The following is a 16,247-nucleotide window of genomic DNA, read 5'->3' as shown; positions in this document are numbered from 1 at the left end:
CCCCAGTTCACTTCATTGTGTGAGAGTGTAGGCCTACATATGTCTTATTGCCGGCTCTTAGCCTACATATATCTTATCACTGGCTCTTATCAGTCCAACTGAATACCCTGAGGTGAACAAATTCCAAGCTGGCGCCAAAGATATGATACACACTTTCAATTAAACTGTTGAATTCAATCCTGTGGAAAAATAACACAGTTAAAAGTGACCCTGATTGTGCTTTTATAATGTGTTGAGACATGCAAAGTTAATTGGATTCTTTGTAAGTGATAGTTCCAGAGGTAACTCAATTGTGTGTTTGTTAAAGTTAATTGGATTCTTTGTAAGTGATAGTTACAGAGATGACTCAATTGTGTGTTTGTCAGATGAATGAAATTAAACTGCTTCAATCTCATGCAGTGAGTCAGCCTCAAATCAAATAGGCCACAACATGACTTGTTCTTGTTGCTTGTAGTTCAGCCGACTGCACAGGGCCATATCAGGACTGTCAAACCATACAAATGCTCAACAGCGTCAACACAAAACTGTTATATCTCTGAAAAAACACTAAGACAAAACCACACAACACAGTTCATGACACGGTATCCCAACAATTTAGCTCCTTAGGGCAAATAAGACTAAACCATGCTGAGTACACCAGCCATTTCGCTTAATTTATCATCCCCAGCTTACAACAAATCGGAAAAAAGGAAAAGAACAATACTTCAAAGCCGAACAAAAAAAAATACATGAAAAAGGCCATATAGGCAAATAACATAGCAGAATGGGCAGTTAGTACCCATCCCAGTGTTTACATCTCACTACCTAATCACCAGAGCAAAGCAGCACAGACAGTACGTCACAGACTGTGGAAAAGAGAAAAAAGTGTCAAGACTTGCTTGAAAACGTTTCAGTTTCAGTAGCTCAAGGAGGCGTCACTGCGTTCAGCTTGAAAAAAGAAAGGGGAATAGACTGGGAAGGAAGAAAAAGGAGACGACAATGAAGAAAGAAAAAAGGCAGAAACAAAGAGAGTGATAGAAAAAAAGGAAATTTCTTGAACAGAATTTCCAGAAGGTGGGGATGCTATTTACACTGAAAGACCCTGGACATCCCCAAATGGGTCACAACATGACTCCTTGTGAAATCCCAGACAGAGAGAGATTCAAAGAGAGACAGATGAGAGAATACAAAAGAAACCATGAACCAAATTAAGCCAACAAATCACAAAAAAATTTAGGAAGAAAAAAAAAAGAAAAAAAAAGCAAAACAAAAATCATGTTTCTTGTGGATACTTCTTTATTATAAGACCCCAGATTAAGCAGTCTAGTTGATCACAATCCAAATGGAAGACTCAAAATACTGTCATAAAAAAACAGTAACAGCATGCAGTAAACAAGTATAAAATGTACAATTCTCAGCAGTTTAAACAGCAGAATGAACACATTCTCATTGATTGTATTTTTGCCTTAAAATCACAAGTTGAAACAAACCATAAATGAAATAGGAGTGGAATAACATCATCATTTGAAAAAACACCTCGAACACTACCAGTTCTATTTTTAAGCTCTCTGTTGAAATCTAAAGATAGACATTTCTTTGAAAAAACAACAACAATTGCACAATACTGACCTTGCTTGAAGCATAGTTTAAAACTGCTGCTTATCACATGCCAAGACCGACCTATTCTTGTGTGTGCCAATATCTCAGCATGTACTACACTGATTCAAGACTATGTATGGTTTTACTGTTTTAATCATTTCCCATTCATTGACCTCATTTATGAACACATTTCACAACAGCAAAATCATAAACAATCACTTGCATCATAATTGGAAACAGCATTTGTATTAAAAAAAAAAAAAAAAAGAGTTTAAATCAGCACAGATGCAATAAAACAAAACAAGTTCTGAAAAATTAATAGAAGTTCTGAATTTTTTTTTAAAGTTCAGGGGAAAAAAAAAAAGTGTGTAAAATTATGAGTGTACACAAGTTGATGCTTGACAATCGATGGAAAAATTTACTCCATGATCATTCTTTTGTTCATGAAAATAAACCGATCCCAGAAGCTCACACTTCAGTTTCGCTGTAGATCTCTTCCTCTTCCCTTTTCTTCTTCTTCTGTGTTCACTCGTATGCACACGAGTGGGCTTTTATGTGTATGACCGTTTTTACCTCGCCATGTAGGCAACCATACTCCGTTTTCAGGGATGTACATGCTGGGTATGTTCTTGTTTCCATAACCCACCGAACGCTGACATGGATTACAGGATCTTTAACGTGTGTATTTGATCTTCTGCTTGCATATACACACGAAGGGGGCTCAGGCACTAGCAGGTCTGCACATATGTTGACTTGGGAGATTGTAAAAATCTCCACCATTTACCCACCAGGCGCCGTCAGCGTGATTCGAACCCGAGACCCTCAGATTGACAGTCCAACGCTTTAACCACTTGGCTATTGCGCCCATCCTCTTCCCTTTTCAATTTATAAAGAGAGGAATGTCAGTCTGAGATTTCAACTAACTGCAACACTGAGAAGGGATGACAATGATCAACACAACAAAGCAAAGTATCAATCTGTGACAGGACAGCAATAATACTATTATCTTGGGCAGCTGTAAATGAAGTAAAGCTTACCACTTACAGTTGGAAACAATGTTTTTGTAATTATCTGGGGCAACTGTAAATGAAACCAAGTATTTATGACCAGACAGAAACTGTGATTATCTTGAGCAATAATAATCATTGTTTTTTTTATATACATGTTTAAAAATTTTTTTTTAATAATAATATTCTTAAAAAAGGAAGACTTCAGACAGTAATATTCTCCACCCCCTTTTCTTTTTAATGCTGCATTGAGGTTTATCCCTGATTAATAAGAGCAATTGCGAACACAACCATGAACAATAAAACTGTAAATTATCTGTGCTGCACAAGGTTTACTCTGGGCATGCAAGGAATTGGAAAGCTGACTTCTCAAAAAAGATCTTGCTTTAGGCCCGATCTATTCATATCAATCTGAGTAAATTAATATATACATATAAAGCAAGAATCAGTAGCATCCACTGAGGAACTGCCTCAGCTTGCAAGTCACACAAGCTGCATCCAGTAAAAGGCTTATCAATATAAAAAATTAAAAAAAACACCCAAAAAACAAAACCTTTTCTGTTTATTATACTCAATGTGAAATAGTCTACCACATATTCTTTTACTTAAGAGGTGATAGAGTATCATCATTTTTCATGTCTGTGTCAGTTTGCTTGAAAAAAAGCAAACACAGAAAAAACAACAACCACCTAATAATTATAAAGCTTATGCAAGAGACACAACTTGACAAAAGCTAGTATATGAAGAATTTAAAACACCTTCCATGGAAATTTTTGTCAGATATGCAATATCAACATTTCTGGTGTAACAGAATTATTCTGCAAAGAGGTGAAACTTCTGCAACAATGTGAAAACTTTCTTGCAAGCATTTTTTTTCTGTAGTGAGACTGCAACAACAACAAAAAAAAAGCAAAAAAAAAAGCATGTGTCAGAATTAAAAAAACAAACAAACACACACAAGGACTATGGTCCTTGCAAAGCTAAAGAAGAGTCAGCATTGTTATTTGCTGTAACCTGTTGAAGGGGTTGATGTTTACTGCTTGCCGTTACCGTTGACGGGAAACTTTTTGAAATTCTCAGTCTCACGATAAGCGGCAATCTTGGGTCGTGTCAGCATCTTGTTGTAGTAGCCCTTGAGCACAGGGAAGGCATCCAGACAGCCTGGTGCCAGAAGAAGGTGAATGTCCATAAGGTCAAACAAATTGTAGTCCACAAAGGAGATCTGCAACATTCAAATCAGTTCTTCTTTTTGAAGTTTCAGTTGGGTATGGATATAAAGGCAGTCTTAGCTGTATATAATTGTTTACTGGAGTATACATATAACCGAGTTCGGTGTGAATAGAAAGGCAGTCTTACTTGTATATGATTATTCATTTGAGTATATGTCTAGGTTACTTGTGTATGATTATTTACTTGAGTATAGTCATGAGTTGGATGTCAACATAAAGGCAGTTTTACTTGTATATTATCATTTACTTGAGTATATGTCTAAGCTGGGTGTGAATATAATGGCAGTCTTACCTTCAGATGATTATTTACTTGAGCATGTGCCCTGAGTTGGGTGTGAATATAAAGGCAGTCTTAGCTGCATATGATTATTTAGTTGTAATATTTCATTTCAGCATGCTGCATATTATGTCTGGGACACATGTATGTATATAGGCAGTCTTCGTTATATATGATTATCTAACTGAGCATTTTATAACTAATGTGCAAAATTGCTCTTTATTATCATGTAATTGGTTTACTTCCCTTCATTTTGTTTTAATTTCACATCCTCAATTTTACCTCCTATTGACTCCCCCTCCCCCCCCCCCCGCTCCCCCCCCACCCCCCAGCACCCATTATTAATACTATCATCATTTCTTTATAATGGGGAATTTGGCTATGTGGATATACAGAATGTACTGTGGAAGCTTGTGCTGTGTTAAATATTCGTTAATACTCTCTTATGAGCAAATGCATCAACAATTTTGCTCAAAGAGATAATAAGGTACTCTTGCATAGAATTATTTGTATTTGTATTTCTTTTTATCACAGCAGATTTCTCTGTGTGAAATTTGGGCTGCTCTCCCCAGGGAAAGCGTGTCGCTATACTACAGCGCCACCCATTTTTTATTATATATTTTTTCCTGCGTGCATTTTTATTTATTTTTCCTATCGAAGTAGATTTTTCTTCAGAATTTTGCCAGGAACAACCCTTTTGTTGCCATGGGTTCTTTTACGTGCGCTAAGTGCATGCTGCACATGGGACCTCGGTTTATCATCTTATCTGAATGACTAGCGCCCAGACCACCACTCAAGGTCTAGTGGAGGGGGAGAAAATATCGGCAGCTGAGTCGTGATTCAAACCAGCGTGCTCAGATTCTCTCGCTTCCTACGCGGACGCGTTACCTCTAGGCAACCACTCCACTGGTGTGCATAATACTGCAGCCTTAGGAGTTACTGGCAGACAGCCTTCGGGAAACCACCCCAGCGCAAACTGTCCTAAAAGCCATCTTGGTTGAGAGAGTAATGTGGGCAAGACCCTCTCCAGAATAGTCAAATTATATCCTAGCTAGCTGGAATAGCAGTTGCCTGCTCTGCTGTTCTGATGGTTGTAGTTTGACATGATTTACTATCATACAGTAACCCAGACCTCAATGTATGTGCCACAGTCTGTCACTGAGTGACAGATCTCTAGTGAACAGATAAACGTGTGTGTGTGTGTGTGTGTGTGTGTGTTTGTGCGTGTCTGTGTGCTTGTGCGTGTGTGTGTGTGCTGTCCTGTGGTGACAGATAACAATGTCTAGCCTGGGATTAAGAGGACCCCTCCCTGCTCTGCTTATCTCACTTCAGTCTTGACAGGCGACATGGTCGCAGTTGCTCTGTGTGTGTGTGTGTGTGTGTGTGTGTGTGTGTGTGAAAGAGAGAGAGTGTGTGCGTGTGATTGTGACTGAGTGCGTGTGTGTGTGTGTGTGAAAGAGAGAGAGAGAGAGGGAGAGAGAGAGAGAGAGTGATATAATGTGCCTTGTCATTTGTGGAGTGGCAAACTTCTTCTTTGTTAGTGGGCTGCAACTCCCATGTTCACCCGTATGTACATGAGTGGGCTTTTACGTGTATGACCATTTTTACCCTGCCATGTAGGGAGCCGTACCCCGTTTTCGGGGGTAGTGGCAAACTAATGCGTGGGACTGTGTGATCATGAGCGACAGACAGAGTGAGAGACAGAGAGAGAGAGTGAGAGAGACACAGGGAGAGATGGAGAGAGAGAGGGGGGGAGAGAGAGGAAGACAGAGAGAATGGAAGAGAGGGAGAGAGAGTGGGATAGAATGGGGGTGGGGTGGGGGGGAGAGACAGAGAGAGAGAGAGAGAGAGAGAGAGAGAGAGAGAGAGGGGTGGTGGTAAAAGAGTGAGTTACAGTTTCAAGGAGGTATCATATACATACACATATATATATAAAAATAAAAAAATGGGGGCGGGGGGGGGGGGGGGTAGTTGGAACAGGGCAGGGTGCATGTGTGGGTGAGGCAGCGGATGCGGGCAGACCTCCTGCAGTGTCACAAACACAAGAGAAGACCAGGCACAATGCACCACACCCAATATGGCCACGGTGTCTAACCCATGCATAGACAAAACATGTTGGTGAGGCCTTGAGAGCCTACCAACATCCTGCACATACAAAAAAAACCCAAACCAAACCAAACAAAACAAAAAACAACATAAAGCAAACGCACAAATAAAGAAACGGGTATGTCACAATGAAACACAACACAGCACAACACACATGAGCCTTATTAAAAAAAAACCCAAAAAACAAACAAAAAAAAAACCAAAAAAAAACAACAAAGCAAAATACACAACTGAAGAAACAAGTGTGTTGCAGCAAAAACACACACCACAGTACAACACACAAGAGCCTCACCTTCCCACCCACAGCGGCTCCCGTCTCATCGGCCTTGGAGGCAGCCAGCAAGTTCTGTCGACACCAGCAACAATGAAACATCATGAATAAGTGCATTCTGCTGTATTGTGTTCTATTGTACTGTACTGTTTTACTCAACAGATTTCTCTGTGTGAAATTAGGTCTGCTCTCCCCAAGGACAGCGTGTCGCTACAAACCAGTGCCGCCCTTCATTTTTCTGTCTTCTTCTTCTTCTTTTCTGTCTGCAAGTCTACTTGTTTACCTATCAAAGTGGACTTTTTAAACAGAATTTTGCTAGGAACAATCCCTTTGTCGTTGTGCATTCTTTTACATGCGCTAGGTGCATGCTGCATACGAGACCTTTGGTTTATTGTCTCATCTGAATGACTAACCCCCAGACCACCACTCAAGGTCTGGTGGAGGGGGGAGAAAATATTGCTGAGCATGGAAGTCGACCCCGTGCTCTCAGATTCTATTGCTTCCATGGTGGATGCATTATGTGATGCTAGGCCACCGCAAATGCATTTCAATAACAGGCATTTTACTTTCTACTCTGTGTGGATGAGCAACTGGAAACAAGCCAACAACTACAATGAAAAACAAAGGTCTGCCAAATCTCAAGAACACTCAAATGTTTCTTTAAACAAAAAAAACAAAGCACCCCCTCCCCCCATCCTCCCCCCAAATATCACAAACAAGTAAACTTAAAAAAAACAAAGCACACTCTATTACAATTTTAAACAACAATAACAACAAAAGTATAATTTTCATTAAAAAATCAAACAGAAGCACGAAGAGCGATTAAAAAATTTCCTGATATTATCTTGTCTAATTTTGTATTCTGTCAAATATGTAAAAAAAAAAAAATAAAAAAAAAATCATAAACACATGGCAGCATACACAGTGATGCATGCATGTGGCTGCTTCTGTGAAAGTCTGACACTGAAAGAGACTGAGAGAGGCAGAAAGAGAATACATGGAGAAGTGTATGTGTGTGTGTGCGCGCACGTGCATTAATATGTGTGCACACCTGCATCTTTAGGTGTCATGAATGTTCATGGTAATATTACCCCAATATTATTTCACGATGATGTATCATAGATAAGCCTTTCAACAGGCATTTTGTGATGTGACTGTGACGACGACATCTTTCAAATAGACAAGAAGAAAACCCCAACAAACTGTTCACCTCAAAGGCCTTGAGATGGCCGGGAAGTTTCTCAATGTATTCTGCTTTGCCAGCTTCCTGCACACAAGTTATTATACATACCATGAACAAAGGTTTCCTTTACACTATTGAACAAGAGTACATGCACATATGCACATGTTCAGAGTGAACACAAACACAGACGCAACCAAAATTTCATGTACACACATTTGTAGAGCTCACACACACACACACACACACTAACATACATGCTAATATTAACACAAATAAGACTTAAATCATCTTGATTTTTAAACCCTACTATAATTTCTTGTTTTGATTTGTTTTAGTCACTGACTTTGTGCATGTACATATGAGCATGCGTGTGTGCCTGCGTCTTTTAACTCTCTCCATACGAACGGCGAAAGAGACGACGTTAACAGCGTTTCATCCCAATTAACATCATCAAAATATTGCAAGCGGAACGCTCTTATACTGAAGAGGTGAATGTTGACAAAGAATACCACAGTTCCAATGACGGAAGCTAAAGGTTGGGTCATTCAGCCACCCACTGGGCATCCGAGGGGTCTGTGCAGAGGAGAAGAGAGGACTGGCTGTACTGAGTGAGTTAAAGCTGCTGTGATCTGATTCACAAGGAAAGTTGATCATGATTCTGATGTAAGTAAGCGAAGAAAATGATCAAAAGACAATGGAACATTCCGATTTCAATAGATGAAGAAAATGATGACAGGCAATGGAACAAGTCAGTGCTCACATAATTTTGGTAGATGAGCTTGACGTAAGCATTCCTCAGGTCCTCGATGCCATCGTTCAACTCGTCAATTCTTGCTGCCTCATCAGTACTGCTTCCGTACAAGTCTGTAATGTAATAGTAATAACAATAATAAGTATCAGTATCAGTATCAGTATCAGCAGCTCAAGGAGGCGTCACTGCTTTCGAACAAATCCATATACGCTACACCACATCTGCCAAGTAGATGCCTGACCAGCAGCGTAACCCATCGCGCTTAGTCAGGCCTTCAGGGGAAAAAAAAAAAAAAAAAAAGAGAGTAAAAAATAACAGCAACAACAAAAAAAGAAGACAATAATAATAATGACAATAATAACAATATCAACAACATTAATAACAACAAAACAATAACGATATTAATGATAACAACAACAACAACAATAGTAATAATGATAATCCTAATTATAAACTGGGTATTGCTGATTTTCTGTAACCCACCAAACTCAAATGGATTATGAAATGTGATTTTCTGCATCCCTGCACACTTACAGTGTTTCGGGCAATTCAGAAGCTGCACAGCTACACACAGTCATATCCCAAACATAAAAAGAATAATACAAAATTGCACACACAGGTGCACAAGCACATTAACACGCATACACACTTTCTAAAAGATGATCTTGTAATCATGCTAAAAAGTTTGAATTTAGGCTATTGGTTTGTTTGGCTTTTTAAACAGGTAAATTTGATAATCATGACATAAGAGAAAAAACAATCCCGCCTCCCAGTTTATGTCATGTTACACTGTGCCTATAACCTTGTATTTAAAAAAAAAAAAAGGTGAACTACAAACACACACACACTCACTATCGATAAGTTACCACTCTTTATCCCATGTTAAATGGTGTCAGTAACCATCTACTTCCATCAATATTGTTTTTCCTTGTAGTTCACACACACTCTCTCTCTTACTATCCCCCCCCCCTCCCCACGCACACTCACTCTTACACACCCAGATTTATACATGCATACAGAAGCTTGCAAGAGTACTGCATATCATTATATTAATTTTTCTTTTAAAACAATGATGAAAAAATTTAAGAATTCACTCCAAATAACAAACAATTAGGATACGAACACTTGTTTTCAGTAATAAATCTGCTACAGGACGCAATGTGTATCACAATGAAAACCCAGCAACGTCATCGACTTCCAACAATAAACTTCAATAAACAAATCAGCTGATAACTGACCACACTTCCGCGCCAGGTATCTGAGGATGGCGTTGGACTGGACGAGGGAGAAGGTCTCCCCATTCTCTTTGGTGTCATAGATGGCGGGCAGCTGACCGAAGGCCACTTTGGGTTTCCACTTGGCCAGGAAGTTATCCCAAGGCATGGGGTCCGTCTCCTCATAGGCCTGGTCATTGTCCTTCAGCAAGAGTCGGATGGCCTCGCCACGCCCTGTCAGTACAGAGCGTCTGCATGATATGAGCATTAACTCCTTGAGTGCCATAGAACGCATGTCGTACGCGCATAGCGTTGTCACTGATGATGCCATCAGAAGGGAAATAACTCTGGAAGGCAGTTTATCTAGAGTGGTACATCTCCAGATCATTTTCTCAGTTTTAGGTTTTTTGTTTTCGATATTGTTTCATGACTTCAAACAGCACTTTCTACTGTTTTTGCTTTGGCACTGACGGGGTTAAACTCTTTCGCTTCCATAGGTGACTAGACAGTTCACCGCCAAAGGCGACAGACAGTTCACCACCTACGGTGAATTTACCTACCATCAAGGGGTCATATCAAATGAACAGTTTTTCACGTTGTAACAAAGCTTGTAGGCATCTTTCCTGCACCGTAGGGACCTGACTAACCTTATCCCCTTAGCCAAGTTTGAAGTGGAAAAAACATTTCGTATAACTGAGAGCATCAAGTGTAGAATATTTGGTGCTGAGGAGTGTTTATCACACTGAAACCTGGTGGCAAAAGAGTTAATTGAGCATTTTATTAGCAATGTTGAAAGTCCATTTTGTTATCATTTATTTTGTATCTTGTCCTCCAGAAGGAGATAGATGGCCCTTGCTCACTGTGAGGGTACAAAATAATTTCATTTATCTATCTATTTGTCTTATTTTTATTTATCAGTCAATTTATTTCATTGTTTATTATTGATTTTAACTTTATGTATCACATTTTATTTCATTCTACTTTATTTTATTTTCCCTCAAGGCGTGACTACGCATGTTGGGGTACATTTCTGGTCAGGCATCAACTTAGCATGCGTGGTGTGGCATACATAGATTTGTCTCATATCAGTGAAGCCTACTTGAGTCAGTACAGAAGGTTTGGTGTGTGTGTGTGTGTGTGTGTGCTCTGACAGTACAAAAGGTTTGGTTATAGTGGTCAGTGGTAGTAATTTTTTCCTTCTCTTGTTATGTCTTCATGTGATGTTGCAAGTTACTGTACACTTATATATATATATATATATATATATATATATGTATACACACACACACACACACACATATATATATCTAAAGCTAGATAGATATATTGTTACATGTGATACACTTTATAGACCCCATTACCATTCTTCTTCTTCTTCATATAATCATTAATTCTAGTTGTATTCTTCACCCTCTGCCCAATACTGTTCCCACCACCACGCCCCGCCCTCCACCCCCCCCCCCCCCCCTTTTCTTTTTTCCCGTCTAATATCACTTAAAGTGGAAGACGTTAAACTGAAGACTACTACTACTGTCAACACACTCATATGAGTTCAAGACATGTCTCCCCATGGACTATTTTCTTAGTCACAAGACCCCATTTAATCATCTTCTTTTACAAAATAAGAGAGTTGAAATACTCATGTTAGAATTTACAGGATCCCAAACATCAAGTCCTAGAGCAACCTCTGTGAACGCACGCAACTGAGGGTTGACTGACTGACTGATACGGATACATACATGCACTTATGAAGCACCTGTCCTTGTATCAGTTTGTAGAAAGACCAAGCTCTGAGTGCTTAACATACACCGAGTCGTTCGCACAACAGTCTGCTCACTTGGGAAGAGCTGACTGAAAGCTGCCTTTTTTAGGTGATCATTCAGTTAGGCTTTCAGTTACACACATGCCGCACACACACACACACACACACACACACACACTCAAAAACACACATGTATACTAGAGTGGATTTTACAATGAAATTTTGCTTGGGGCAACTACCTTGTTGCTGATGGTTCTTTTACCAACACTCAGCTTATATCACAGATTGACATAAGTTTACATTTGGGCCAACAGCAAAGTGAGAGCTGGATTATCAATGGTTTCTCCAGTCAATGGGAAATCATTTACAGCTTGGTCTTTTGTGAAGGACTATGACTCTCAAACTAGGAGGCAAAATTGCACTGGCTCTTAGTGCTGCAGCCTTGTGGGCTAGTTGGCCTTTGGGAACCATCCCAATGCCAACTGTCCTAAAACCCTCTTGGCCGAGAGAGTGGGGATGTAACTTGGGCAAGACACTCTCCACTATAATCAAATTTTAGCCCAAATAGTCGGAACAGCAGTTGCCTCCTCTGCTGTTCTGATGGTCATAGTCGGACACGACTGACTATCATATTTTTTAGTGAATGCTGCATATGGGATTTCAGTTTATCATCTCATCCAAATGACTCGTGTCCAGCCCACCACGCACCACTCATGACCTAGTGACCAATACTGGCAAGTGAGGGGTTCTATCCTGTGTGCTCTGATTCTCTTGCTTTCTAGGCAGACACGTTATCACCAGGTCAACACTTGCAAGCAACTGACAATTATACCTGCTCATGACACGCCTACCGCACGGGCTGTCTAGATTATAGGCCATGTGTCAGCAACATGATAAGCCAAAAAAAAAAAAAAAAGTCTTCACTGCGTGAGTGTGTAAAAAGTGTTTGAGAGTGGTGGTGGGGGGTGGTGGTGGTGGTGGAAGGAGGGAGGGTGGCGCAGTGTTGGCACAACCTCAAAGACTGGACTTTGGATGGAGCGGGAAGGGAGATAAGAAGGGGGGGTGGGGGGGGGGGGGAAGGTATGGGGAGGGAAGGGGGACAGAGTGTGGGTGGTGGGGGGGGTGACACTGCTGGCACACTATAACAAGTGTGACACTGCTGGCACACTATAACAAGTGCATAGGACCAAATACGAGAAAATGTATTCTGGGTCCTAGGTGTTCAGGTTACGGGCACTTAGTTGAGACCACCTCTAAAACACTCTAGTCTCTGATGCTTGTTTTTTTTTTCTTTCTCTTTATATATAGGATGAATTTTTACACACACACACACACATACACACACACACATATATATATATATATATATACAAATCAATGCACCAAGCAAGAACCTGTGTTTGATAAATCTACAAGTAGTCTGTTGAGTTAAGAGTCCTTTTCTCAAAGGCTTAATTTCATCAACTTTCTGTTTGTAATATGCTGACTCCTACATATATACTGCATGTATCTAACAATAACAACAACAAAAACATGTCAAATTACTCACCTCGAACGGGAAAGTACACCAGGTTCAGTTTTGCCACTGTAAACACACACAAATACACATAACCACATATGCACACACCCACACACATATGCGCAAATCCTCACTCATGCATGCATACAAATGCACACACACACACACGCACGCGTGCGCGCGCGCACACACATACACACACGACAAAAAACTCCAAAGGAAGTATGCCGTGTTCAATTTTGCCCTGCAAACACACATGCCCACATCCCCTCCCCCTGCTCATATAATACACACACACACACACACACACACTCTCTCTCTCTCTCTCTCACTCACTCACACATACACAATCACACACAAACCTCATGCAGCCCGGCTCTAGTGCTCGTCACCTGATGCATGCATGCATGGCATGCAGTGGCCGACTCTCCAGCGTCGCAGTAAATCTGCCCGTCTGTGTGCTCTCTATAACTTGATCACCGAGCCGTGAAAATATCAGTATCAGTAGCTCAAGGAGGCGTCACTGCGTTCGGTCAAACCCATATACGCTACACCACATCTGCCATGAAAGCAAAGTGCGATCTTCTACAACACCAGCCATCAAGAGTGAGCTGGGCACATTCCCGCACTTTTGCCCGTATTGTGTGCAGAACAGATCGCAGACTCGGGTCGTTCTTTCCGATGACAGTCCGTGACTGGTACGTGCTTCCCGAGGATGTGGTCTGCGGTGTCCAGTCCTCAAACACCTTCAGGCAGAAGGTGGCAGCACACTTTTAAAATCCCCAGCCAGCTTGTTTTTTGTTTTTTTAAAACGGTCAGTGACGCCAAATGCTGTACACGAGCAAATGAAAGAATAATAATAATAAGAAAAAAACGAAGAAGATAGGAGATGGTTAACAAAAGTGGAAAGACATCGACATTTCATTTGCATCGTTCTATACAGACCATGTATACTTACTTCTTCGTTGTTCTTAATAATTCAAACGCTACACGTGTGACACAATAATCGTGGTCGGAGCCGGTGTTGCTAATGCAAGGCCACGTTCACAATGTCACTGATACACCACGCTGTTTCTGCGTATCTGGGGGAGCGATGTGTCTATGTGTATGTGTATGTGTGTGCGTGTGTGTGTTCAGCTTAACACACACGCAGGTTGGGCTGTGGCCTTGAACTTGTGAATGGAAAACTTGCGGCTCTCCGATGCGCGGACTGGAGATGTCTGCTGTGCGGTCAAGTTGAAGTTGTGAAAGTACTCTCTCTCTCTCTCTCTCTCTCTATAAAGAGCGCTCCGAGTCCATGTGTGTCCCGGACCATTCTTCTTCTTCTTCTTACCATGATTATTATTATCATCATCATTCAGTTATTGTTATGATTTAAGTGTTGGAGTGGTGAATAATTGTTCGCTGACACATGGACTCGAATATCTCAACTAGTTCTAACTGGCATTACGTTGGACCTACAGCTGCTCCCACCTTCGGTTGCTTGATGGCTGCTCCATGAATTAAATACACATCCTCTGATATAGCTTAGGGATAACAAATTCAAGTTGATTAGATAGGTTTGGTTATTTTTGTTATAGTTTTCAGTTTCCACCTCCATATAGCGCGCGCGCCGTGTGTGTGTGTGTGTGACGTGCCAGTGTGTGTGTGTGTGTGTGTGTGTGTGTGTGTGCGCCAGTGCGTGCCAGTGCGCGCGCGCGCGCGTGTGTGTGTGCAGTGTGTGTGTGTGTGTGTGTGTGTGTGTCACGGTGTGTGTGCCGTCAATGTGTGTGTGACTGACGTGAGTGTGTGAGTAAGTGTGTGTGTGTGTGTCAGTGTGTGTGTGTGTGTGTGTGTGTGTGTGTGTGTGTGTGTGTGTGTGTTGTGTGTGTGATGTGCCGGTGTGTGTGTCGGTGTCACGTGAGTGTGTCGTGTGTGTGCCGGCCGGGAACGCCGATATCTCGGGGGGTCAGCCCGATACTCCCCCGTGTCGATACTCCCCCGCGTCAATACTGATTTTACTCCCCCGTGTCGATACTCCCCCGCGTCAATACTCCCCCGTGTCGATACTCCCCTGTGTCAATAGTTCCTCTCACAAAGATAAAAAAGCAATCAAATACAGATGAATGTATATATTTGTGACTGTTAATGCTTTCATCATGTCTTTCGATTCAGACATTCAAGATGCCGTCACAGTGCGCAGAATGGCCGAAGAGATACTCAACCGTTGTGAACACTCATTCGATCTTTCTCGACGTTAGGAAGCTACTTTCAACAGCATGATCCGCGATGCGGGTGATTATTTTTATGGCGACTGAAATATTCTACATGCATTGATGTCATCCTCAATCACTTGAAATACACTGGCGGAAGAGTAAAAAGCTAAACTGGCACTATATCCGGGTGAAGTTAACGTGACAATACACAAGCGACGATTCCTTTGTGTAAGGGTATATCATTTCCTTACCCGGCTGGGTTCCAAATTTGATTTTTTTTTTTTTTTCAGTTTCACAATGCTCGTCTACTCTATGTGTAACTGCAAAGTAACAACAGTATCGATTATATCTTTCGTTTTTCAAATTCTGGGTTGGAAGCCGGCTGCAGTCCCGACTGTTTTGTAGAAAAAGAGAAAACTACAAACACTTTTTCAGCGTGATCGATTTTACGAAAAAAAAATAATGACTGTGTATTTGTGCATTATCATCACGCCTTGGCAAATCTTTTTTTTATTTCTTTACCTTTATCTTATTTATCAACTGACCACTGCTGACTACTATTGACGTCTATCTATCCGAGCATCTATCGGAATGTACATACATATATATATATATATGCTATTTCTTCCAAAGCGTACTCCCTGAAAGAAAGCTGTAGCCCCCCCCCCCCCCTCACCCCCCAGCCAGAGAGAGAGACTTACAGAGAGAGAGAGACAGAGAGAGTGGCAGAGAGGGGGAGAGACAGAGAAACAGAAAATGAGAGAGAGAGAGACCGAGAGAGAGCGAGCTTTTGCCACCAGATACACTGAGTCGTGATGAAAAAGTCTAAGTCCGTGTAACACGGCCCGGACTACAAGGCAGCGAGCCCACACAACAGCGGGCCCAACACACAAGTCGCTGCTCAACTCTGAACGCGGACGGCTGTTATGAAGAGAACACACAACACATTCATCATTCCACAACACAACTTTGATCAAGCAGAAAGCATTAACAGTCACAAATATATACATTCATCTGTATTTGACTGTTTTTGGATCTTTGTGAGAGGGACTATTGACACGGGGGAGTATCGACACGGGGGAGTATCGACACGGGGGACGGTATCGACACGGGGGAGTATCGGGCTGACCCCCCACCCCCCAGCCTCCTCCCGGC

The 16,247-nt window shown here is 41.4% G+C and overlaps 1 protein-coding gene across 1 annotated transcript; it reads right to left on the bottom strand.

The window, feature by feature from the left end:
* Window positions 1-1,255: 1,255 nt before the first annotated feature.
* LOC143282900 (glutathione S-transferase P-like) lies at window positions 1,256-14,009 on the bottom strand. The gene is made up of 7 exons (XM_076588781.1): window positions 13,856-14,009; window positions 12,928-12,963; window positions 9,641-9,850; window positions 8,412-8,515; window positions 7,679-7,735; window positions 6,490-6,543; window positions 1,256-3,807 (listed from the first exon to the last, which is right to left on the bottom strand). Coding segments are annotated over exons 1-7 (651 nt in total). The 5' UTR covers window positions 13,857-14,009; the 3' UTR covers window positions 1,256-3,618.
* Window positions 14,010-16,247: the final 2,238 nt, after the last annotated feature.

Source organism: Babylonia areolata, chromosome 6 (genome assembly GCF_041734735.1).
Source record: "Babylonia areolata isolate BAREFJ2019XMU chromosome 6, ASM4173473v1, whole genome shotgun sequence".
Classification (NCBI taxonomy): Eukaryota; Metazoa; Mollusca; class Gastropoda; order Neogastropoda; family Buccinidae; genus Babylonia; species Babylonia areolata.
The sequence above is the reverse complement of the archived record's forward strand: the minus strand, read 5'-3'. Positions and strand labels throughout refer to the sequence as shown.